Source organism: Chaetodon auriga, chromosome 1, assembly GCF_051107435.1.
Source record: "Chaetodon auriga isolate fChaAug3 chromosome 1, fChaAug3.hap1, whole genome shotgun sequence".
NCBI classification, from domain to species: domain Eukaryota; kingdom Metazoa; phylum Chordata; class Actinopteri; order Chaetodontiformes; family Chaetodontidae; genus Chaetodon; species Chaetodon auriga.
Genome location: NC_135074.1, coordinates 8,546,266 through 8,569,174, shown reverse-complemented (window position 1 = coordinate 8,569,174; position 22,909 = coordinate 8,546,266). Strand labels below are relative to the sequence as shown.

Below are 22,909 nucleotides of genomic sequence, written 5' to 3'. Positions count from 1 at the left end.
CATGATGAATGTCTCCAACCGTATAAAAGTTAGAAAAGTGACACAAACAACTGGTGCATACATAAAGGCTCTGCCCACGTAGAGATGTTGTAAATGTTGGAGACTAATGACTAGCCTAAAAAAATACCTGTCTGTATACAACAACAAGGACGCCTCTGAACTCGGAGCGCACCCCGGCTCAGAGACATTATAGAGATAGTGTTCATATTTGTTCTCCTCTTTATGCTCTTCCCTCCGCAGTCCTTGCTTCAAGGATTTGTTTTTTTTTTTGCTTCTTTATTGACTGGTTTTGGTGTTTAAACCGTAAAGGAACAGCACTTTGTGAGAGGATGTGGCTCAATTTCAGACATACAGATGTAACCAAGGTCCACGACTTCAGTTTGACAGAGTACAGAGGCTGCAGGTATCAAACAGAAAGAGCGGAGTGGTGAAGGACTGAAGAGGGAAGTTAAAATCCCTTTGATCACAGATTTTGAGAATGGTGTGGTCGCAGATCAAAGTGCTTTTTTTTTGTTGTTGTTGCTTGTCTTTTCAACCCGGTGTGATGGAGAATTACAGGGCAAGACCGCAGACGAGAGAATTTGTCAAAAAGTACAGTTTTGGCAAACAAATTTGGCAGAGTTGACCTTTCTCCCTCTGGTTGGTTGTCTGTTTCAGCGGATTGGCTGTTGACCAGGCATTACGCTGACACCCAGCCTGCAGAGCAACGAGACTGCTGTACGAACGGCGGAGACCCTGACCTCTCTGAAGCACTTTTTCATTAGATATGCTTAACTATTTCACCATAATGCCCGCCCAAAAGCGACCAAAACGCTGGTCATTTATAAAGGCCTACACATTTTGTTTCCCATTTGGAAATACATATAAAAAAGTAACAAACAACAATTTATAAAATAAGTTCAGCCATAAAGAGAGAGATCTCCCCCAAATGATTTTTTTTTCTTTCTTTTACCTTTTTTTTCTTTTCTTTTCGTTTTTTTTTTTTTGGTCTTCCCACTCAGCAGCAGGGGCAGTGTCACGTCTGACAGCCTGCTGGTAGAAACCGAAACTAGAATAATATGAAAAAGTGTGTGGAGGTACAGCAGAACATGGACTTAGTGACAGTTTTCTCCACCTTCCCGTGAGTCTTTGCTCCTCACTGAGTGGTCACACCCAGCTGGTGGACATGGTTTTGCTGTGATTTAAAAAAAAAAAAGAAAACGAAAAAGAAAAAAAGACATCGGGTTCTGCAGAGCAGCAGCAGGAGGGTCTGCAGTCTGTCCAGTCAGCAGGCAGAGGACTGCGGCAGCGGCATGGCACGTTCGTTTTTGCGTCCTCCGTTCATGTGCGCGTACGGCGGCAATTCGTCTAAAGATGGCCGCACCGTGACGCCTGAGCCCGCCCCGTGCCCTGACCCTGCGGCAAGGCCCGCCCCGGACAGCCCGTTGGCTGCCTGCTGGCCAGAGGGCTGCTTGTCCATGGCAGCGGTCGACGTGCAGGGAGAGGACGGGGAGCTGGGGGCAAGCGAGGGGGCGGGTGGAGCCTCTGAGATGGGGGAGGGAGGGGTCTGTTGGGGGACAGGGGTTTGCTGTGGCTGTGTGGAAGAAACGGGGTCCAGAGGAACGCCATCCATGTTGTCCAGCTTGTCCAGGTGGAGCTGTGGAGCGTCGGCCGGCTTGTTGTCAGCGCTGTAGAAGAAACTAACCTCTCTGAAAGATGGCTCCAGCTCGTCCTTTATGCTGCTGATGATCTCCACAAAGGATGGTCGCATCTTAGGATTGTATTGCCAACACATTCGCATCAGCTCGAACCTACACACACACACACACACACACACACACACACACACACACACACACACACACACAGGTTAGTTCAGTCTGCATCAACAACATGTCCTCCAGCAGTAATGACTCCATCCAGAGGAACTGCACCTTCCTTCTGACAAGCCAATATTTACTTTTGCCAAATGTTTGCTTTCTGTTGCTAAAACGGCTGTGTGTAACCCCCCTACTTCTTGTTTATGAAGCACAGAGCTGATGCTGCTTTCACCAGGGTCCAGCAGCTGCCACAGCGATCCATCAAACCTGCATCTGACACGCCTGACACACCACGATGGCCACCTGCATGCCACCTCAAATGTACCAAATGTGTTGCTTTGCAGATGTGTTACGCTATTGTTTTCTAGGGTTCCCGTGCAGTGACGAAGCTGAGAGTTTGAGTTGTAAACCAAGGTGTCTGTGCTAAGCTAAGCTAACGGTTGCTGGCTACAGCGTCATGGTGTACCTACAAGTGTAAGAGTTGTATCAATCTTCTCATCTGACTCTCGGCATCAAAGCAAATAAGTGTATTTCCCATAATGTTGAATTCTTCCTTTAGAGGTGAATACATTGCTTACAAAGGATTCTCTAATATATATACATATTTGTTTAGAGAACCCTGTGCCTGCACGTGTTCTCCTCATGACTTCACCATCTGATGCTGCCTCCATGTTTTGTGGGCGGTGGCCAAATCTGTCTGCCATGCTCACAACTCCTCTGGTGCGGGTTTATACTCGAGCTGTTTCATATTAAGAACAAACACATCAGAGCACACAGTGACAAACAGACGGGCTGTGAGGGCAATCAGCAGTGTGCCGTGGAAATCCCAATGCCCGCCGAAACAGTGCTGCTGCTTCAGCGTTTGTGTGAACAAACAGTCGTCACTTGCAGAGGGAAACACGGCAGACGGGCAGACACTGACTTGTAGATAGAAATGTGTGAAATGTGCCGGTCGTGTGCGTGTTGGTGTCTTACAGCATGTCAGGGCAGTTCTGTGGTTTCTCCAGCAGCCCTCCCTCCATGACAAAGCGCAGCACCTGCTCATTGGACAGACCTTGGTAGGGCTGTTCTGCCAGAGTGGCAATCTCCCACAACACAACCCCGAACGACCTACACGGAGGCAGAGTGGGAAGGGATTAAGTCAGTGTGTCTTCCATCATCACTATCATACTCTGAACACATTGTTTGGGAGCAGTAAACACAGGAAATGAAGCCATCGTGTGTGAGTGTGTGCGCGCGCCTGCTTACCAGACATCAGAGTTGGTGGTGAAGACTCCGTCCTTCAGAGACTCGGGTGACATCCAGCGGACGGGGAGCAAACCCTTACCACCTTTGCGGTAATAATCTGTCTCATAGATGTCTCTGGTCATGCCAAAGTCTAACACACACACAGGGAAAACCAAAGTTAGGGTGTAAATGTCTGCACACTCCTTAGTGTTGTGCTTGTTGTTGTGTTTTGTGGGTCCATATAATCCACAGGAGGGCACTCTTAACTGAGATATATACCACAGTAACCTTAACCACTCCGAGACCTTAAAAAACGCCATTATAACTGCAACTGTCCATATGAAAATCTAGATCTCAACTCAACAAGGCTGCACATGCGGCATGGCTGAGACCCTTTCTCTGATGGGAGATAAATCCACAGACAGGATGTTTAGTTCAGTTCCTGATCTGTGGATGCAAACATGTTGACAGAGCTGCTCCTTAAGAAGGTTCCCTTTGCTGGGAGGAAGATGACCCTGACGGTTTGGCCGGGCAGTAACTTGATCATCTGGCATGCTCCAAACTCCCTCCTGCTACACATCTGACCGTGACCTCTGACCTTTAATGACCCATTATGGTCCTTTACCTCCTATCTTTACAGTGAAGTCCTCTGCCACCATGCAGTTCCTGGCTGCCAGATCTCTGTGGACAAACTTGTTGGCGTTGAGGTAAGCCATGCCGTCAGCGATCTGCCCGGCCATCTGAAGCATCTTCTTCAGAGGAGGAAGCGACAGGCTGGACCACTGCTGCTGGAGACGGACAGACAGACAGATGGGACAGAGTAAGTCCTCAGGAGAACAAGAACAAGCATACATTTACAAACCTCGATGAAGCTGATGAGGTAAAACGTTGAATATGCTGTCCTCACATAACATCCAACTTTTTGGGCATTGGGCCAGTTTATGTCTCTCCTGCTCAGGGTTGGTTCTTTCCTTAAGGGTACCTGTTTTATTTTGTTGTGTTGTGTAGAAGTATTTACCTCTTTATTGTGAAAATTAAATTGTGATAATTACACCAACAGTAATGTTTTCAACATGTTCTCATCTAAAAGCATCACACGTCAAAGGAAGGGGTTTGGAAATGGTTTCAGAAATGAGATTCACTCTAAAATGTCTTGATCGAGATCCAGCTGACTGTGACGACCTCAGCACATTTGCAGGTTTGAGTTTAAGGATTTGTTGCTCAAACAACAGCTGGACCTCACTTTGAAGTCAGCACTGAAGAACTGGAAAATCCAGATTTGTGTGAAATCAAGCCAACTCAGTTCTCCACGTCCACAGAACAAAGACGTGGTGGGAAGGAGCCGGAGCAGGTTATATGTACCTCTTTAGGTCGGAGGGAGCGCAAGTAGCTCTTCAGGTCTCCTCGAGTCATCAGCTCCATGATGACCAGGGTGGGCTGGCCCTGAGAAACCACTCCCAGGAGACGAACCTGCACCAAACACAGCATGCTGCATCACCATGACAGGAGAACTGACTGACACTGACTTGAGCTTCATGTGTGCGTACATACCACATGGTGACAGTTGAACTCCTTCATGACAGAGGCTTCATTGAGAAACTCTATTCTCTCCCTCATGCTGGCCGACTCGTTGACGGTCTTAATGGCGACGCGGGTCTCTGGTTCATCTTTGACCACGCCCTTCGCCAAGCCCTCATACACCATGCCGAAGGACCCCTGGCCGAGCTCACGACTCAGCGAGATCTTCTCCCGGGCCACCTCCCACTCATCTGGTACATACACTGCACACGAAACGTAGATGTTAATAAAGACCCTGCATTGGTGTTTTCCAGTTATTCAGACAGCGACAATCAAACTGCGCACGTCATTTCTCACATGCACACTTCACTCACTCTCTGCGGCGCTGAAGTACTCTGGGTTGACTGAGGCGTACAGGACTCCGTTTCCAAGCCGGTCGCTGTTCCTGACAGCAGCAAAAACAAAAATGTTTATGGACACACACACACACACACACTCGCACAGACCTTCACTCGCACCACGTGCATGCATACTTTTGGGGCGTGCATGGTGTATAATCATACATATGACAGTTTAAGCTTCCAAAGAATACTGGCAAATGCAATCCTGAAACATTTGTGTTTGAAAGGCTTGTGGCGCTGCAGCAATTCAGAACATGTTAGGAAGACTTCTTTTACATTTCTGCACACGATATTCTGCATCTAATGTTTGTCTTGTTTCTACTTGTTTTATGCAATAGCAAGGAACAACTGCTGTGCTCTACACAAGTTAATACAGTACACACAAGCACACACCTTTTCCTGTTGAGGACCACCAGCATTGTGACTAAAAGGCAGATGAAGAAGATGATGGCGATAGGAACGAAGATCATAGCATAGAGGACGTTTTCATATCCTGTTGGGTCAAACACTCATTATAATAAACTGTTACAATTATTACACTTAATAGCACTTCTGTGGAGTTGGAAAGTAAGTGTAGTGATACAAAGGACAGGACTGATGCAGTCTGATGATGCATGGCGGTGTGTGTGTCTTACGTTCAGCCACATAGAGATCCAGGGTGTGTGTCCAGGAGCCATTGCCAGCCAGTGACGTGGCTCTCACTCTAATGGAGTAGTTTCCTGGACTGAGGTTGGACAGCCTAACACCACGCTGGGCCTGATACATCTGACCAGAGACACATTCGTGCTTCTCCGTCTGACACACACACACACACACACACACACACACACACACACACACACACACACACACACACACACAGAGAAAAACGAAGCCTTAGAGATTGAATCTCAGAAATCTGAATTCAAAAGACTGAGTGCTGAATCTCATCTTCATGGTGCAATAAAAGAGCTGAGCTCGCACTCCCTCATGATTAATAAACAACAGGGTTTACCATGTCTGGCCACTGGGTCTGTTGATTGATCAACATGTACTTGTAAAACCACTTGTTGCCTCTGAACAAAGAGCAGTTTCTCCGGTTTTATGGCTGCATGTGTGATACTTCACTCCTGTTTTACTGGGTTAATCTATCCTGTGTGAAATGTATTTTTCTTTGAGCTGATGGAGCCAGGGGTCAATCATCCGTTGGACCAGGAAAACTTACTCACTAATAAGTATGGCCACAACAACAAATGGGGGGGGGGGGGGGGGGGGGGGTTGTCAACCAGCATTTCACTCAGATGTGGACATGGTAAATAGGTCTGAATAAACATGACTTTTGAATCAATTTCCTGGCTTCCTAGGTCTCCTCAGTGAGGCTGCGGGTCGATGTGCAGATGCCGTCTCACCTCAGAAGCCAGTTTAAACTTGATCTCATACATGAGGATGAGCCCGTTGGGATGATGTGGCTCTGGCCAGCGCAGAAACACCCAGTCCTCGTGGCCCTCCCAGGTCACTGGGCCAGGTATGTCGTCAGCCTTTTCTGGAGAACGGCATGGAGACTGGGTTACCATGGTGACCACAGAGGACTGGATGCACAACAGCCTTGTGTATCCAGTGAATTTACAGCAGAAATACTAACAGCAGAAATACATACAGGAAGACTACTGTGATGGCACCACAGCACTAGTCAAATATGCTAACTAGCATGTGCTAACAGATGAGCTCTCCTCTAACCTGCAGGCTTGGTTCGAGAGAAGACGAACTCCGCAGCGCTGCAGCGTTGGACCTGACGATTGCAGGCGTGAATGTCGATGCGGTAAACGGTGAATGGCTGCAGGCCAGAGATCTGCAGCTCACGCTCCGTCACGGACTGCTCCACGAACTCAAACTCTCGTTCCACTGGCTCCACATCTGCGGTGCTGCTGTTGCCGGCGGCTTGGAGAGGAGGGATGGTGCTGCTGTTGGTGTGCAGCCGGTTGCGGCGGGAGTGAGTGGAGTTAGCTACGCCATAGAGATCTCGACGGCGACGATCCGGTGGCCTGGAAGCGAGAGGAAGAGGATGAAGGAGAACGTTGGGAGAGAGAGATGCTTTAAGATAAAAAATAAAACGATAAGCTAAACACTAGCATTTGCTAGAAGTACTTTTTCCTCCCACAAATGCTTGGAGGTACATCTGGAAGAAACTGGCCAGAGCAAAACGAAAACATCACAGTAACAAAGAGACGTACTCAAGATGTTTTGTATACAGAAGTTGATGAAGCACTGACCATCACAAGGAGGTATTGTTTCAACCTTTTGGGTTCCATGTTGAGCCCAGAGCTATTGGAAATGCTTCCTCACTCAACCTTCAGCCTATGACTGATTTGGTTGTTTTCATTTCCATTTGGCCTTAATTTAAGCAGCAGGGAGGAAACTTGGTGGGCAAATTCTAAACAGAATTACTGAACAGCTCGGCCGGTTTTGTAGTGATTGAACTTTCACGAGCAGTTGCCAATGCCAATAAGTGATATACCAAGCCCAAGTTGTTCCTGAAGCGTGCGTATTCAGTTTCATGACATTTGGTTGAATGGATGACCTCAGTAGAAAAGACAGGTCTGCAACACGTAACAGGTTTTGTTTCATCTGAAGCTAAATGTGGACAAGTTCCTTTTTAAGGGCTTTACCAATTGACTTATTTAATTATATTTCTTTCTACGTGTGTGTTTGTGTGTCTAGAGACAAAAGAGAGATAATGTGATGCAGATGTCTGAAGTGCGAGGCAGCAGGCTGACTCCCAAAATCAAGCAGCAGCCGCAACATCATTTAAACAGGAGGCAAAAATAGCTCTTCATGTGTACATACTGTAAATGTAAAAAGGAATTACAAGGAGGAAGAAAAACATCAGGACTCTCATTCCTTGGTGTCCTTCCCTCCTGGGTTACTAAGGCTTTTTAAGTACTGAGCACATCTATATAAAGGCCAAAAACAGAAGACAGTTACTGATCTGCACTCAAGTTACTCGGAAAATTACCCTCCGGTAAAAAAAACAGCACATTAATAACAGCGAAAAATAGAATTTTCTTTTGAGATCATCATCATTTTGGTTTGGACAAGAGAGCAGTTAAATGAGACGTTAAGTTCTGCCAGTCCACGCAACAAATCCGTGATGAGTCACTTACCTTGGTGTAAAAATGGAGTTGTGCAGGAAGTTTTCAAAGACTTTTCGGTAGGACGCGTCGGCAGCTTCGGCCTCCAGGTCCTCCACTGACTTGGGACAGGGGCAGCAGGGGCCCTTGTCTGGCCCGTCTGGGTCTGGCTTGGTGGGCTTGGTGTCCTCTTCCTGGTCCCCCACACCTATAGCTGCGATTCTTATGGGGATCTTGAGCTCTGGAGGAGGAAGCAGAGGATGTGTTTCATGACAGGTGTACTGGCAATAAAGCTAAATGTAGAAGTTGTGCTGTGTGCCTGAGTGTGTACCTTTAGAGCAGTAGTTGTGCTGATACAGCTCTCGGTCTTCAGCTTGTTGCTGCCATCTGACCAGGTAGTAAGTCTGGTTTCCATTTGGTGAGACAGGGGGCGACCAACGCACCACCAGCTGTGTCGACGAGTTAGAGTACGCTCGCACATCCTGAGGCATGGAGGGCGCTGAAAGAGAGACAAAGAGCGGAATGACTCTGCTCTCAGATTCACTCTGCGGCTGCTCCATACAGCCAACCTGATTTCTAAGAACTTGAGGAAACACTTTTCTCCCTCAGGCTGGATTCACAGTCTGCCGGTGCAGATGTGATTCTCTGACATCACAGCACTGCTACGACTCCACAGTGCAGCTGGATGTATTTAAGGAGTTCTTCCATTTCATCTAATTATATTATAGTTTTTGTAAATCAGTTTTCCTTCATCTCTTTGACTTGCAGCTGTGTTTACTAAAACAGTCTTCCTCTCCATCTCCTTACACCATGTTTGGACCTCATCCAGAAACAATATCAGAGTCATCGTGAGACAATCCCACGTCTCTTTGAAAAACAAGCGGCAACAATCGGTTGCTTGCAATCTTGTTGACCTATTTACTGATATTTACCTGAAGGGCTGGTGCGGATGTAGACCACCTTGCTCTTGGCACTCGGCATATGTTTGTCCTCCACCATGAGTGTAATCGCCTTCACGAATATGGCGTACTGCGTCCAGGGCTTCAGGCCGGACAGCAGCACTCCGGGGTCTGTGTCTTTGTCTGGCCTCAGCTCCACATCCACCATATTCCAGCTGTTGGAGCCGCAGCCATCCTGCCCCTCGAACTCTGTGATGTTTTGGTACGGCCTGAAAGGAAGACAGTTAAAGTCAGAGGTTCATAATTAGTCATTAATGTCGTGGCCAAGCTAATTAAAGACATATTCACATATATTATTGTCGAGGCTGACTCTGGAAAAACAGAAATGCTGCGTTTCCCGTGTGCTCATAATTCATAAGCCTGTTTCATTCTTGGTTTATATACATCAATGAAACAAACCCTGGACAGAATTAGAAAACACTAACCCAAGATTCCCCCAGGCACGTCTCCACGACGTCACGCCTGTGCCACGTATGATACACACGTGGTGGAATGTAGGGGTATCTGTGTTTCCACCTGTTTATATGTACATTTAAAACATAAAATTTTTTTGGAAATTTGAGTTAAATTTGGAAGAAAGCTTGTGATTAGTTACTGAGATTTATTTGTTATTGAGCGTATTAAAGGTCCTGTTCATTAGTCTGATTGTGAGGTTCCAAAACATTCCTGGTTTTTGCCTTTGAAGAAGTTGATATACTGGAGGAATCAAGTTCCAGCTGCCGTCACTGCTATAATCAGCAGTACTCAGCCTGGAGAAGGAAGCAGCGACTGACTCCTGAAACACTTACGCCTCCTTGTAGTAGACAATAAAGCTGATGAGGTCTCTGTAGTCGGGGGGGCGGTAGCGCTGCCAGGTCAGTTTGATCCTTGTACTGCTGGTGCTGTTGGACTTAAACTTCAGGATAGTGCTGTCACCTGGGGACACAGGAATGAGGGAGTGAGAGTGAAAATCAAAGAACTTCAGTGTGTTACTGTTAAAATGTGCAGCAATTAGTCCTGTTGACCGAGCAGTGAAGTACACACTGACACAGACACATGACGCAGAGCTTCAGGCTCAGAGGAGGTGTTTGCAAACTGATAGCAAACTAGAGGAACTCCTGCACATGCACTGGGTGTAGGGATCTAAATTTTGGTGGTTTTCAGACTGAGGCTCATGTGACCCTTACAGCTGGCTCGGTCGCCGTTGTTTCGGAAATCGCTCTCATCGAAGTGGCCTTGGGTGCCTGTCTTCTCCCACATCTTGCGGATCTCGGACACGCACAGCTTTGGGTTGGCTCTGAAGTACAGCTTTCCTGCCTTGATGGTGAGGTTGTGCTGCTTCCAGTCCCAAAGATACTGGAGCTGCTGGTTGTCAAATGCTGAGAAGGCGTACATGCTACAGGGCAGAAAGGATGAATGAATGAGTCAACAACAGACTTCTTGATTCTACTTTCATTGTATAATGTTTCAGAGTGGGTTACTGTGTGTATTGTGATTCATGTCAAGCTGAGGGTCATCACGGACAATGGCTTATTTTCAGTGCACAATGGAAAACTGCACAATGAGTCAAAGGTATGCAGGACTGCCTCCTATAAACCTCCTAGTCCTTTTTCATAAAGGCAAGCTATGCTAAGTCATAAGGTAACAGCAGCGTACTTTACTCTTCTGACCTCTTAATGACCAGTTAGACAGTAGGGGGGGGTGGTGGGTTTACACAATGGTATAAAAATGACCTGGGAAATCGGACCAAGCAGGGATGGATTTTCATGTGGGAGAAGAGAGGAGAGTTGAGGAGGTGCAGTCTTTATGAGTCACTGGGTAACACCCAGACATTCAGGAATGACTGTAATGTGGGCCTTGGGACAGCAATTCCTGTGAACTCAAGGAGAAACAGACGGAGGAGGGAGTGAAGGCCTCTCCATGACCCTGAAAGAACCTTTCATTGGACTGCTGGAGGTTATGCTGCATTCAAGGTCTCCTATTAAAAGGGGACATCTGCTGTTACCTTCAATCAGTATATTTACTTTACCAGTAAGAACAGAGAGACTGGACTGTTTTTTTTTCCAGTGATGATATTACAGTTACCATCCCAAAACAAGTAAGTCTGTCCTACTTAAATACTTTCCAGTCAAAACATTGTTTCCTTTTCTCTCCATTTCAGTGACCTCGACGAGCCACATCAGAACACCAACGCTGCACAAATACGCTACGACGACTCTCACAGCAGCAGGGATGAAGAGGGACACGTGTCGCAAGAAAACAGGCTGTTCTTCAAGTGAATATTGTGTCTGGAGCTGACTACTATAAATTAGTGAACAGTCCTGAACTCAGAGTGACCGTACTGCACACCGCCATCAGTCCCAACTGCGAGCTATTGGGGCTCAACCTGCGGAACGCGTGTTTCCACCTGCAGTTCAATGTGGCATGTGTTCTGTGTGCGGTCCTACTCGTCCAGGAGGTCTTCTCCATCGATGAATCTGAGGCTGCGGAGGAAGGCCAGGGAGCTCAGCGTGTGCGAATGTCTGATGCGCACATAACCGGTCACCCTCTGGATCAAACCCGTGAAACTCTCCAGCTCTGCCACCATGTTGTCTGAACACACACACACACACACACACACACACACACACACACACACACAGACACACACACTACTGTTATTACTTTTGTACATTATCACTGGTCTGAATGGCCTATCTCTGTATTTATACCTTCTTTTTGAACTTTTGAAGTCTACACTAATTTTGACATCATTCATGTCAGCAGAACTTTTCAGTGGAATACAAAATTGCTTAGCTCTTAAACGTTCCGCAAACACAAGTCAAATGGCGCTGGAACAAAACAGTTGACTTTTCCAAATCTGGGACAAACACCTTGTGCGGCTCCTGGTGTCATCAGGCATGGTTTCTCAGTATGTAACTAACAAACCTCTTTACATGTCTGCAGAATGGTGGCAGTAGAGAAGTGTTTGCGTTAACTGTCGTGTTGCCGTGGCAGCACTTACGGCCTCTGCGGATGTTGATGTGCAGGTTGCCTTTGATGACAGTGCAGCCTTTGAGAGACTGAGCAGCGTCCATGGAGTCGATGATCTTGTCCTCACACACTTTGTCACACAGGCCGTCACAGGCAGTACATAACATGCTGGAGACAGACGGAGACAGATGGGGAGAGACAGGAGACAGTAAATGTCCAGTGTCATTTTATTGGCGTACATCCATTCTCTAAACCTTAAATGTTGTTTTAGCAAACAGCTACGGGTTTATAATGTGATTAATGCCTAGGCCCCATGGACACGGGTGCTTTTTAAAGTGGGGTTTTTCCTCCTTCGTTCCACAGAGATGAAATCTGTTTGGAAAAAATCCCAGTGTATGTGCAGACTAGGCATATGTATGGTTGCCTCCACACTAACTGCCCTTTATTGCAGCTGTTGTATCATTCTCAGTTTACAGGGTGTGGAATTGGTACCACGGTCAGGTCAACAATAGGACTGACTCCACCCAGCAGCTCCATTTCGGCCTGCTTCAGGGTGGACTGCAGCTCACCTGTTGGGTAAAGTGCGTGTATACCCAGAGGGGCATTCAGACATGCACTCTCCACCGTGGATGATGAAGCTGTCGAAGTTGGGGAGGTGGAATTTGGAGCAAAGATCTGCGCTGATGCAGCGCCAGCCCTCGAACTTGTAGGTGCCAGGGGGGCAGTCAGCCACGCAGCGTCCTTGGTGGTAGTAATGCACACATGCTGTACATGCTGTGTCACTACCAGGGACTGTGCAGCTGCCCAGACACTGAGGGTGGCAGCACTCGCCGTCCGCTGTGCACGCTCGCCGCACACACTTCTCTGGGCACTCTGGTAGGGAAAGAGAGGGGGAGTATTAAACCTGTGCAGATGAACAAAAACGCTGACATTTTTTCCAGGTAACAACATTCATTTTGTGACATAAAGATGCATTCAGGCACTCATCCAATACTACATCGCAGTATTACTCATGCTAGAGATGTCTGTTATTTTGCCTCTAATCCCAGTGTGATTCTGACACACTGTACACACGTATTACAGCTACAAAAGCTACAAGCAAAATATACTGTATTAATTAGTAAACAAGAAAGCAAATAAGCATATTTCACAATATGTCAAACTATTCCTTTAAAGTGTCCTTTGGAACTGGATGAGGGATTGAAAAAGGCCTCGACTGGCCACAACCTTCAGCTCAAGGCATCACAAAGAACGCCTGCCTGAATGTCCCCGCTCCTGTGACTCCAAATGCACATCTAGCAACCAACAAACACGATTCTGCCCCACAGTAAAGGGGCATCCCCCTACTTTAGCAAACACCAGAGCATAACAAATGAACACAACCAGCCTGAATTGGCCTCTGGCACGACGCTACTGGCTACAGTCCTGAACAAATGATTTGCAGTTAGTGGAGAGTGACTGACAACACATGCAGATGCACACACCAACACACACTTCATGCCTCTGAAGCCAGGTTGGAGCTTGTAACAGACTAAAAACAGGCCCCCACAAGGAAGGCGTGCAGCCTACTTCAAATCCGACCAAAAACTCTGTATACATCTTTCCTTTGTTTAAAGCAACCAGCTAACAAAACCACATCCAATAAACAACCTGTCAGGGCTTTTGTCTCACACAGTTGTTTGCTGGGTGGGCTGGTGTTGAGCCCAGCAGTGTGTGTGGAGTCCATCTCTGATCCACAGTGACAAAAGCCGCTTAATTCCAGGTTTTCCACCAAGCGCTGCTACAAATAACTCCTCCAGTTGCTGTGGTGTCTCTCTAAATACGAGTATATTGTAACTGATGACAGGGAGAGCTGATTGAGGATGGAAAACACTGGACAGGCCGACGTACAGTACAGACTGAAGCTTGTAGTGACCTTTGTCAGCGCAGCAGGGGAGTTTAAAACGGAGCATGACGGAGGCCAACCAAACACGCCGTCACCGTCACCATTAAATTAAGCATCAACTTTTCACCCAGCTTCACCGACAGCGGAGAGACAGAAGCCGACTGGTTCAGACTCTACAGAGCGAAACGATGCAGACCTTCAAAGCAGCCTGCCACAGGAACAAACACTAATTGCTATGGAAACACTTGAAATCACTGCTGGAAATGATTTGTGTGTGTGTCGGTGAGCATGTGTCCTGTAAGTCGTCAACAAAAGGACGGGGATATCTGAACCAGACACAACCAGATGAACAGAAAAACTGTAATTTTGATTATGTCATCCACTTAGGTTATCCGGGGGCTGTGTTTAAACAGAAACCAAACAGAGTGAAGTTATGGGAAATGGTGTGTTGTTTATAGGATGCTGAGCGATAAAACAGCGAAGCACGTTTCAACATGTTGCCTCTGTGAAAGTAAGTGAAGACAGCAGGCCAGAGGAGATGCCTACTGCTGCTCCTCCTATTCATATATGAGTGATTTATCCATCGTGACTGCAGGATCAACGCTTCAGCCAGGGTTTTTGCAACTACTTCTTGTTTTATGACTGTGTTCCGGTGCTGAAAGAGTTGGATGTCGACAGTAAGGCTCCAAAAAAAAAAAAAGATAAAAAAAAAAAAAAAACAGATGTCAAATTGGAATAGGAAGTTATTCCCGGGGCTGAAACACAACAGAAAGGTTCCAGCCATCTGCTTGATCTTTTACCTCTCCAAGTTGGCGCTGGGCGCTTAAGGAAGCGTGTTTTTGGGGGAAGTGCTGCCATAAAAAAAAAAAGCACAGCTTCATTTTGTCTGTCAGCACGACATTTTGCATGGATGTCCATCAGGAACCTACCACCAACCAAGGAGTTAACCCTGTTCTCATACAATTTATGAGCAACCCCTGCTAGATATGATAAGACAATGAGAAGATGGAACCAGTAAAGCTTTGCGTTCTTGCTTCAACATAACCAACAATGACTTGATTGTCAAAACAGGTGCCAATTAATTTTCCTTGCAGCTCTAACACATTATTTATTATCATAGAGCCTGTTTAGACATTTTGGAGCATTCCACAACATTCCCAGTCTTTTGTTGCTCCTGTCCCAACAAAAGACTGGAAACTTGTTTGAAACGTGTTGCTGCATCAAATTCAGAATAAGCAGATATTTACAAAATCAATGAAGCTGATGAAGTAAAACAGTAAATGTATCATCTCAGTATTGTTTTCAATTGAGTATAGGTCAAGAATTCTCAGCAGTTATTAAATTTTGTTTCATTTGCTTTACACCGCATCCCAACGTTTTTTGGAGTTGGGCTTGTATTTTTTAATAAGTATAAATTTCTTTATATATTTTACAAGCCACAAAGACACATATACAGAGGTTTCTGGTTTCATGGTGAATTTTTATTGTTTATATTGTATACGTATACGTATATATACTGATAATAACGAAAGACAAAGCGCCTCAAGCAGTGAAACCGATCCAGCACACCTGCTTCATAAACTGGATTGTTGACTGCATACCAAAAATGAAACACAGTGTCTGTGTTGCCAGGTGATTTACACACTCTGACCACTTTCATTTTTCCATTTAATTTCTTTCTCAGTGACGTCTGAATTTAGAATGTGGGAGATCTCTACTGCTGCTCCCATACGACAAAAGAATCATCAGGCAGTGCCCATTAGATGACCTTCCAGCCCGCCTCCTGACTGACACAGAGGCCAATCAGAACCTTCAGACTGTGTGGTCCCACCAACCATTCAGCAGGCTGTTTGTGCTCAGCAGGAGGGAACCAGTGCTGCATTTCTCTGGCACACAATGTTCTTTCTCTGCTCTGAGCCCCTGCCACCCCCACCTCCTCCTCGCCCTCTGACCTCTGCGATGGGGTGATGGGAGACATGTTGGAAAGGTGTCATTTTGCAATGTGATAATGTACAGTCTGGGGTATGTACAGAGAGGAAGCTGAGGAAGCTGAGGGAGAGGAAGGAGATAATCTGCACCTGAAGTTTGGCTCAGGCTGGAGCGGTTAGTCTGTGGCCTCCTAAACACAACTCACTGACTGACCAATAAGGGGTGAACAGTGGTGGAGGGGGTCAGTGGGTGCATACAGTGTACATCAGCATTCCACTGGACATCTGCAACATAATGGATCCCAGCTTTTCCCCTTCGTACTGCACTCTCAGAGACAGGTTGATGCAGAGCTGCACCACAAGAGGAGGAGGTGTAGAAGTAGGAGGAAGGGGGAACGGGCAGAGGAGGAAAATGAGAAGAAGGAAATGCAAAGGATGGATGAGGAAGAGAATAAAGTACAGAAAGAGGGAGATGTGGAAGAAAAGCAGGGGAAGAGGACAAGGACAGGAAGGTGGAGAAGGAGGGGCTTTAAAGGTGGAGATAGGGGGTGGTGGAGAAGGAGGAGGAAACTAAAAACACCATTTAATAAATCATGCCTTTTGAAAGCCACGTACGCACATGCACGCACACACACACAGTTGGCAGTGCTGCCAGCCGGGGGAGCCAGACAACACGCACCAACACAAACAGACTTCAGTTGGTGGTGAACAGAAAAGCACTAAATGAAAAGATGAGCTGATTCAATTAAAAACAATATGTGTTCTTCACTAATCAGGTCTTCATATTTCTTATAATATTTATATTTATTACATTTCCCATAATGATTTGAAAATACAATGTCACCACAGAGTCAGTTACTCAGCTATGGGCTCCAACGTTTGCCCTGTTTTCAGCCTGTGTTTGTTTATCTTTTGGCAAACTGGCACCCTTTAAGCTCCTGTTCACAATGTACCCGTGAATGCACAGACAACTGTCACTGGACTGCTTTGACAGTAAAGAAAACTTAAAAATGTGATGATTCTCAAGCAAGTTCTGGAGTTCTATGGATTTCCATGATTTCTAAGCCGATTTATGGACGTTCATTTGCAATGGACGTACTATTTCTATCCTATTTAGTGGAGTGCTAAAACACACACACGCATTGCAACGTATATGGGGGTTTATGTATTTGATTTTTATAATTTTTATGAACCAATCTACCTAGAAAATGAAGAAGTTAAAATGACTGTAAGTGGTGACGGAGCTGCTGGTGTCCACACAGTAAAATGGTTCACCTTTTCCATTCTGTCATTAGGCAGCGCTCTGCAGCCTGTGGAATAAGGATTGTTGCTGTGGGTCAAAAAGCCAACACAGGCCTCCCATGGAGACACAAATACCAGCCAAGCAGGAAGGCAGGCTGGGACACCCAGTCAACAGCCAAATGGCGGGAAAATGCCTGGACTGTTCCCTCTAAACTAAGCAATCAAAGCATATCGTAAGTGGCAGGTAGACTGATGTTTTTGTTTCCCTATGTCCTTCTTAATCAGCTGATCAACTAAGAATTAAAAGTCTGTCTAATTGTTAATCCTCATTTTCAGCCCCCCCATCCTTGGGGTGATGGGAACAGCATGTCCCAGACAGACACACACACGGTTGATGTGATGATGCTGCTCCAGGCTTTAGCAGTGTATACTACTCAGCAGCACAGCACAACAATAAAGACAAAGACAAAAGGATGTCTAGACTGATGACAGCAGAGTTGATGCAAAAACACTGATAGAGATCTGCACTGGTTCTCGATTCCAGCAGCACCAGTCCATCAGTTAATATTTCAAAAGAGCAGAATCAACCCACATGGTGTAAGGACACGACAGCAACCTTTTTGTTTTTAATCTGATTAATAACCTCAGTCTTTGCGTGCAAAAGGCGGCTAAATATAGATCCACAAAGGTCAAAGTGAGACTTGGCAAACAGTACTTTTGAATCTCTTCACTGTTTGACGTGATCCATGATTTCTTTTGAATAACAATGACTGGAGTACGGAGCCACGTCACTTTTTTCCAAGAGCAGAGAGAAGGTGATGCCAAATACTACGGATTTGCTTGCTTGAAACAGAAAATATAGCCAAAAAAAAAAAAAAAAAAAAGATAATTAGATTAGAATAGGCAGACTTCTGTTTCATTGTTGTGGCTTCAAGAAGCTCAGAGTTCAAATATGTAGTGTGGGTTTTATAAATAACTTGACTTCATTAGGAAGTTGGATGGAAATGCTACAGTCAATATTGGGATTTTTTCCCCCCATTAATTTTGTTGCCCTGGTGACAAGGACTGGTAGGAGCAGGCCCCTGGGGCTCCTGTATGCTTTGGTTTTGTAATTGCCAGTCCCAATATGGCAGGGCTGTACAACTATGTCTAAAATGACAACGCAGGTGGTGTTAAACATGATTATTAACCAAAGACTGATCTGGCTTATGTATTCTCTGAATTCTAATTAACATTCAACTTTCAAGTTAACTCAATATCAAAAATTTCCTGACGAGGGGATCTGTTCAAAACCAAAACAGCCATTCACACACGTGTATTTGAGACAGATCGTGATGTCCAAACACATTTATTCCAATCATAATGGTGTTGAAAATGAATGAACTAACCAGCCACCGCCACCAAAAACATACCCACAACACATGACTGTCTCTGTTACTACTGACCGGCAGACAAAAGAACATTGATCTGCGCCATTTCATTCATCAATACTCAGCCTCATTGACTGTATGTGCACTACACATTTGATTTTCAGTCTGAGCTCAAATGTATCTAAACCCAATTGGTTTGGGCCGTATCTAGCTGTAATTTGTCTTTAATTCCCCCGAGGCTTAACCAGGTGGGACTTGATCTAGTTTTTTTTTCTATCACAGGTCACTAAAAACTGAGGAACTCCCTCGATTTGTCTTTTTAGACATGTCCTTCCTGTGCCTGAGTGGGTTTCCTCCCACATTCCAAAGGCATGCAGGTTGGGTTTATGAAGGCTCTGCACTGGCTGTAGGTGCGAACCTGAATGAATGGTTGTCTCACTGGAAATGATTGACTGGCGACCGGCCCGGGGTGTACCCTGCTTCTCGTCCAATGTCAAACCTCGACCCTCAAGGATAATCAGGGATAGCGAATGGATAATGGATGTCCTCCTACTGCGTTCCAGTTCTCAGGACAGTTGAATTGGGAAATAACACCAGCGCAATTTCCTCAGAGTGAACAAGAGGGTGATGATGGACAGAAAACACAACAATATTGCTGTGTTTCCACTCTCGTACAAAGGATGTTCTGTTACAGTCAGACAGTCCATTAGTGTGTAGGTTCAGTCAGTGAATCAGTCCGTCAGTTTGTGTGTGTGCGTGTATGTTATCTACACGCACACAAGGAACAACGATCTTCATTCACTCTGTCCATTCTCAGCTCTACGCGGCTGACCACTATGGTCCTGGTCACCTCTTGAGCCTCCCAGCAGATACTAGGCACTCAGTTCAACTGGTGAGATGGATGAGACAGCCACAGACCGGACAACCCGCCGGTCAGTCCACCCTGACCAACAGGCTGCTCGCAGAGAGCTTTGAGCAACAGACAACAACACGGAGTGAGAACACCATCAACCCGAGCGGCCATGTTTGTGTTTGGGCTGCCAAAATCCACGAACAATCCAAATTGCTAGATTCAAACACAATAACAACGAGTACCAGAGTTACAGGAATTCTTTTATTTAGTCTTGATGAGCCCTCTTGAGGATATTCTCACAGCGCTGATTGATGAAAATGCAAACTGTTTCGCATTTTATTTGGTACAATTTTTGGAAATCTGCTTCAAACCTGCACACCATTTGGATGGAAACAATGACTGGAAACAGGACAGAGGAGGTATAGTTTTCATTGGCTGGTGCAAAGTAATTTTTTTTTTTTTTTGGATCCCAATTACATGACTCATAGAAACAGCTTGACTGGGTCCCGTCCCAATGAAATTATTAAATTAATCATGTAGAAATTGGGTCTTCCTGTTCAAAAGGGCTTTGCTGGAATCAGATATTCCAGGTACTTGAACGCTGAGGCAGACACTTGAATAAGTACAGGCATTATTGCCGTGGAGCAGCAGCTGTATTGTGCAACTAAAGAGCTGTAGATTGCACGCTGTTGCTGACAGGAATATCAAAAGAAATGCTGGATTTCCTCCTCCTCCACAGCGTGAGGAGACGTCCCACAGGAGATGTGTGGTCTGAAGCTTCCTGTTGATAATTACAGCCTGCTCAAAGGGAACAACACTTACAGAGGTGAAGCACTCTCAGAACATCATTCCTGTTAGTGATGAAAAGAAGGACATGTGTGTCTTTCTGGCTCACTCTATACATAAGAGGGCTGTGCAGACCCCACTGCCTGCAACCTCCTAAAATTATACCATGATGGACTGTCGTTCCTGAGACTGTTGATCTTGTTGCCAAGTCATGTGACAGTGTAAATACAGGTCAAGCGTGTGGTGGCCTACAGAAGTGATTCCCAAGCAGGGACGGGTATTTCTGCAGTTACTTGGGATAAACTGAAAGGTTGAAATAGATGGCAGTGTCAGTGAGGGTACCTAAGTTCATCTGACAGGACTGTGGGGGTACGGCTGACCAAAAAAAAAAAAAAAAAACCACAGTGTTCCAGAGAAAGTTTGAGTGGAAGCAACAGAAGAACTGCAGCATATAACCAAGTCTGCTCTAGCATGAATCAAAGTTTGGGAAAACCATGACGTGTGAAAAAAGGTCAAAGTCGAGAGCGAAAGGTGCACAGGTCTCCTTTAAAGCAGGATAGTACAACTATGGAAAATAATTTCAGCAGCAGTAATTTTCTCCATCATCTTTTTTTCTTTCTTTCTTTTCTTTTTTTTTTTTTACACTTTCCCCTGCTTTTTGTCCATAGTTTGGAATGTCCAGTGCACTTGCACAGGCCTGGAATGGAGTCATTTTTAGGGCAAGGACACTTTGGCCTTTCATAAATACAAATTTATTGGGGCATTATGGGTAAAATGTAGGAAACCAAGGCCAAAACCAATGATGCAGTGATAATGATTTTGTCTGAAGATAAAATAGTCTACAATCAACAATTAGGAAACGGTTAAATGTAACCTCAACATTTGGCTCTTCCACAAAATGCTGTCTGATCTCTGTAATTTTTTGAACATGCGAACAATTCATTATATTAATTGGGATTATAAAGGTTAAGAAAACCACGCATGCAGTATTTGAATTAAATGGAAGCTCCCTGCGCTGTGCATGGTAAATGTTACAGCAAACTTCCTTTAAGAAATGTACCATTACCAATTCCTTCAGTGTCCACAAAAACACATAACTCTAGATAAAAGGAGTCTTATGTCAGCAGTCCTCTTGTCAATCCTGCATTGATATAATCAATAAAGATAAACTGAATTTCCGTACAAACTCAACAAACTTTACATTTTGTTGCCTCAACTTTCTGCCAGCCTCCGTTGATTAGCTGCGCTATTTTAATGGGAGCTGACTGTGTGAGCATGAAGCAAACAGTTTAAGAAAAAATATTTCCCACAAAAATTCCCACACTTAATTCACCATGTAGCAACATGGATAAAAATAGGGTACGCTTTCCTCGCTCCTCACTTCAACCAGAGGTCACTCTGGTCCGCCATCTTTAAGGTCATCTCAGTGCTCTTGCTTCTACTCTCACAAACAACTTTCCTCACTTATGAGAAAGATTTTCCTTTTCGTGATCTGTTATTTCCCCCCATTAACGTGTATTATCGATGCAATTAAAGCCAGAGAGAGTGGAGTCTGTCACTCAGCAAGAAACGCTTCTCACATCATTTCTCGTCATTTCCGTTCAGGCACATGTGAGACTGACGAGTGTCAGGTTTAGTAAGGGTTACATAACATCCATTTCCCCGAAACGTTTAGCCTAAGAAATGACTTCCAGTGTTCAAAATACATCATTTTCATCGTCTGGGCTTTAAATTATGATTCCACATTCCGAATGTCAATAAATACAGATGCAAATAATGAATAAATGATCTGAATGTATCCTGCCAGTGGAAATAGAATGAAAAAAAAACAGCTTCAACAGCCATTAAACAGCGCAGTTGCAAATCATCTGCCTAATACGTCAAAGCATATGAATCAACACCAGCTAGCCTAAACAAAGCCATGAGTTAACCTTGCAGAACTTGTTGGGACTCACATCTGTCAAATCAGCTGACGCTACAGGATAACTACAGACAAAAGGAATTCCTGGCATCCCCCTGCTGACTGACCTGGAAAGACAAGACAAATCAAATACTTTGGTCTCCAGAGCCTTCACAGAGACCAGACAATAACAGGGTGGATGAGGTTTTAAAGGAGCTATCGCATTGGTTGTTTCCTGATACCACTGATCCAAGGTAAGATTAGGACACATATCACATATGGCTTCAAGTTCAAGCACAAAGTGTGAAATAACAATGGCCACAATGACAGACTGCCACTTCTGAGGTCTAGTTCAAACAACAAGACTGTTGATATCTTACACTTTGACGAAGGTTTTAGCTAAATGAATAGTCTATGTACCAACTGTACACAAAGCAAAAGCACATTCACATTCATTGCTATAATGTAACATGTAAGCAACATGTGTGGAGCTCATTTCTGAGCTATGGCAGCGCTTAATGGGAGGGAGGAAGAGGACTGAGCTCTGAAGACATCGTATCACTGTGTGTTTTAGATGATCAGACACAGCTCAGTCTCATGCACTGAAACACTGCAGTTTTCAGTAAATACACATGATGCACTTTGTCATCACAAGTCATTTGAACTATCTTTACCCAGGTTGAGTTAACCTACATCAGTCCACTTGGAGCCCTAAGAGTTGATTTCATCTGTGGGTGCAGAAAGCTAAGCTGCCAATTTTGTTGACTCCAACCACCAACTCTCCCTCGCTCCCTCGCACACACGGCAGCATAAAAGCAGGCTACTTTGAAGGTTTGAGTACTCTCCTGTTTAAATGAAATAATCCATTTAGTAATATCAGTGCTTTGCAATTTGACCAAAATCTCACATCCTGATACAGGTCATTGTATATCCAGGTAACGATGTCATGATAGAGCACAATTTCTGCAAATTAAATGGAAAA

At 45.1% G+C, this 22,909-nt stretch overlaps 1 protein-coding gene across 3 annotated transcripts in view; it reads right to left on the bottom strand.

Moving 5' to 3' along the window:
- Positions 1 to 270: 270 nt before the first annotated feature.
- Positions 271 to 22,909, bottom strand: part of igf1rb (insulin-like growth factor 1b receptor) — a 45,743-nt gene continuing 23,104 nt past the window's right edge. For 2 of the 3 annotated variants that reach the window (XM_076743336.1, XM_076743259.1), the window contains exons 4-22: positions 12,533 to 12,836; positions 11,995 to 12,131; positions 11,438 to 11,582; positions 10,178 to 10,386; positions 9,800 to 9,926; positions 8,985 to 9,220; positions 8,384 to 8,551; positions 8,086 to 8,293; positions 6,662 to 6,966; positions 6,334 to 6,467; positions 5,581 to 5,740; positions 5,339 to 5,438; positions 4,919 to 4,989; positions 4,578 to 4,807; positions 4,389 to 4,496; positions 3,652 to 3,814; positions 3,048 to 3,177; positions 2,775 to 2,909; positions 271 to 1,790 (exon numbers count right to left, since the gene is read on the bottom strand). In XM_076743336.1, coding sequence (XP_076599451.1) covers positions 1,265 to 1,790; positions 2,775 to 2,909; positions 3,048 to 3,177; positions 3,652 to 3,814; positions 4,389 to 4,496; positions 4,578 to 4,807; positions 4,919 to 4,989; positions 5,339 to 5,438; positions 5,581 to 5,740; positions 6,334 to 6,467; positions 6,662 to 6,966; positions 8,086 to 8,293; positions 8,384 to 8,551; positions 8,985 to 9,220; positions 9,800 to 9,926; positions 10,178 to 10,386; positions 11,438 to 11,582; positions 11,995 to 12,131; positions 12,533 to 12,836 — 3,596 coding nt within the window. In that variant the 3' untranslated portion in view covers positions 271 to 1,264. The remainder of the gene's footprint in view (positions 1,791 to 2,774; positions 2,910 to 3,047; positions 3,178 to 3,651; positions 3,815 to 4,388; positions 4,497 to 4,577; positions 4,808 to 4,918; positions 4,990 to 5,338; positions 5,439 to 5,580; positions 5,741 to 6,333; positions 6,468 to 6,661; positions 6,967 to 8,085; positions 8,294 to 8,383; positions 8,552 to 8,984; positions 9,221 to 9,799; positions 9,927 to 10,177; positions 10,387 to 11,437; positions 11,583 to 11,994; positions 12,132 to 12,532; positions 12,837 to 22,909) is intronic. The other variant, XM_076743401.1, reaches the window with a different exon arrangement.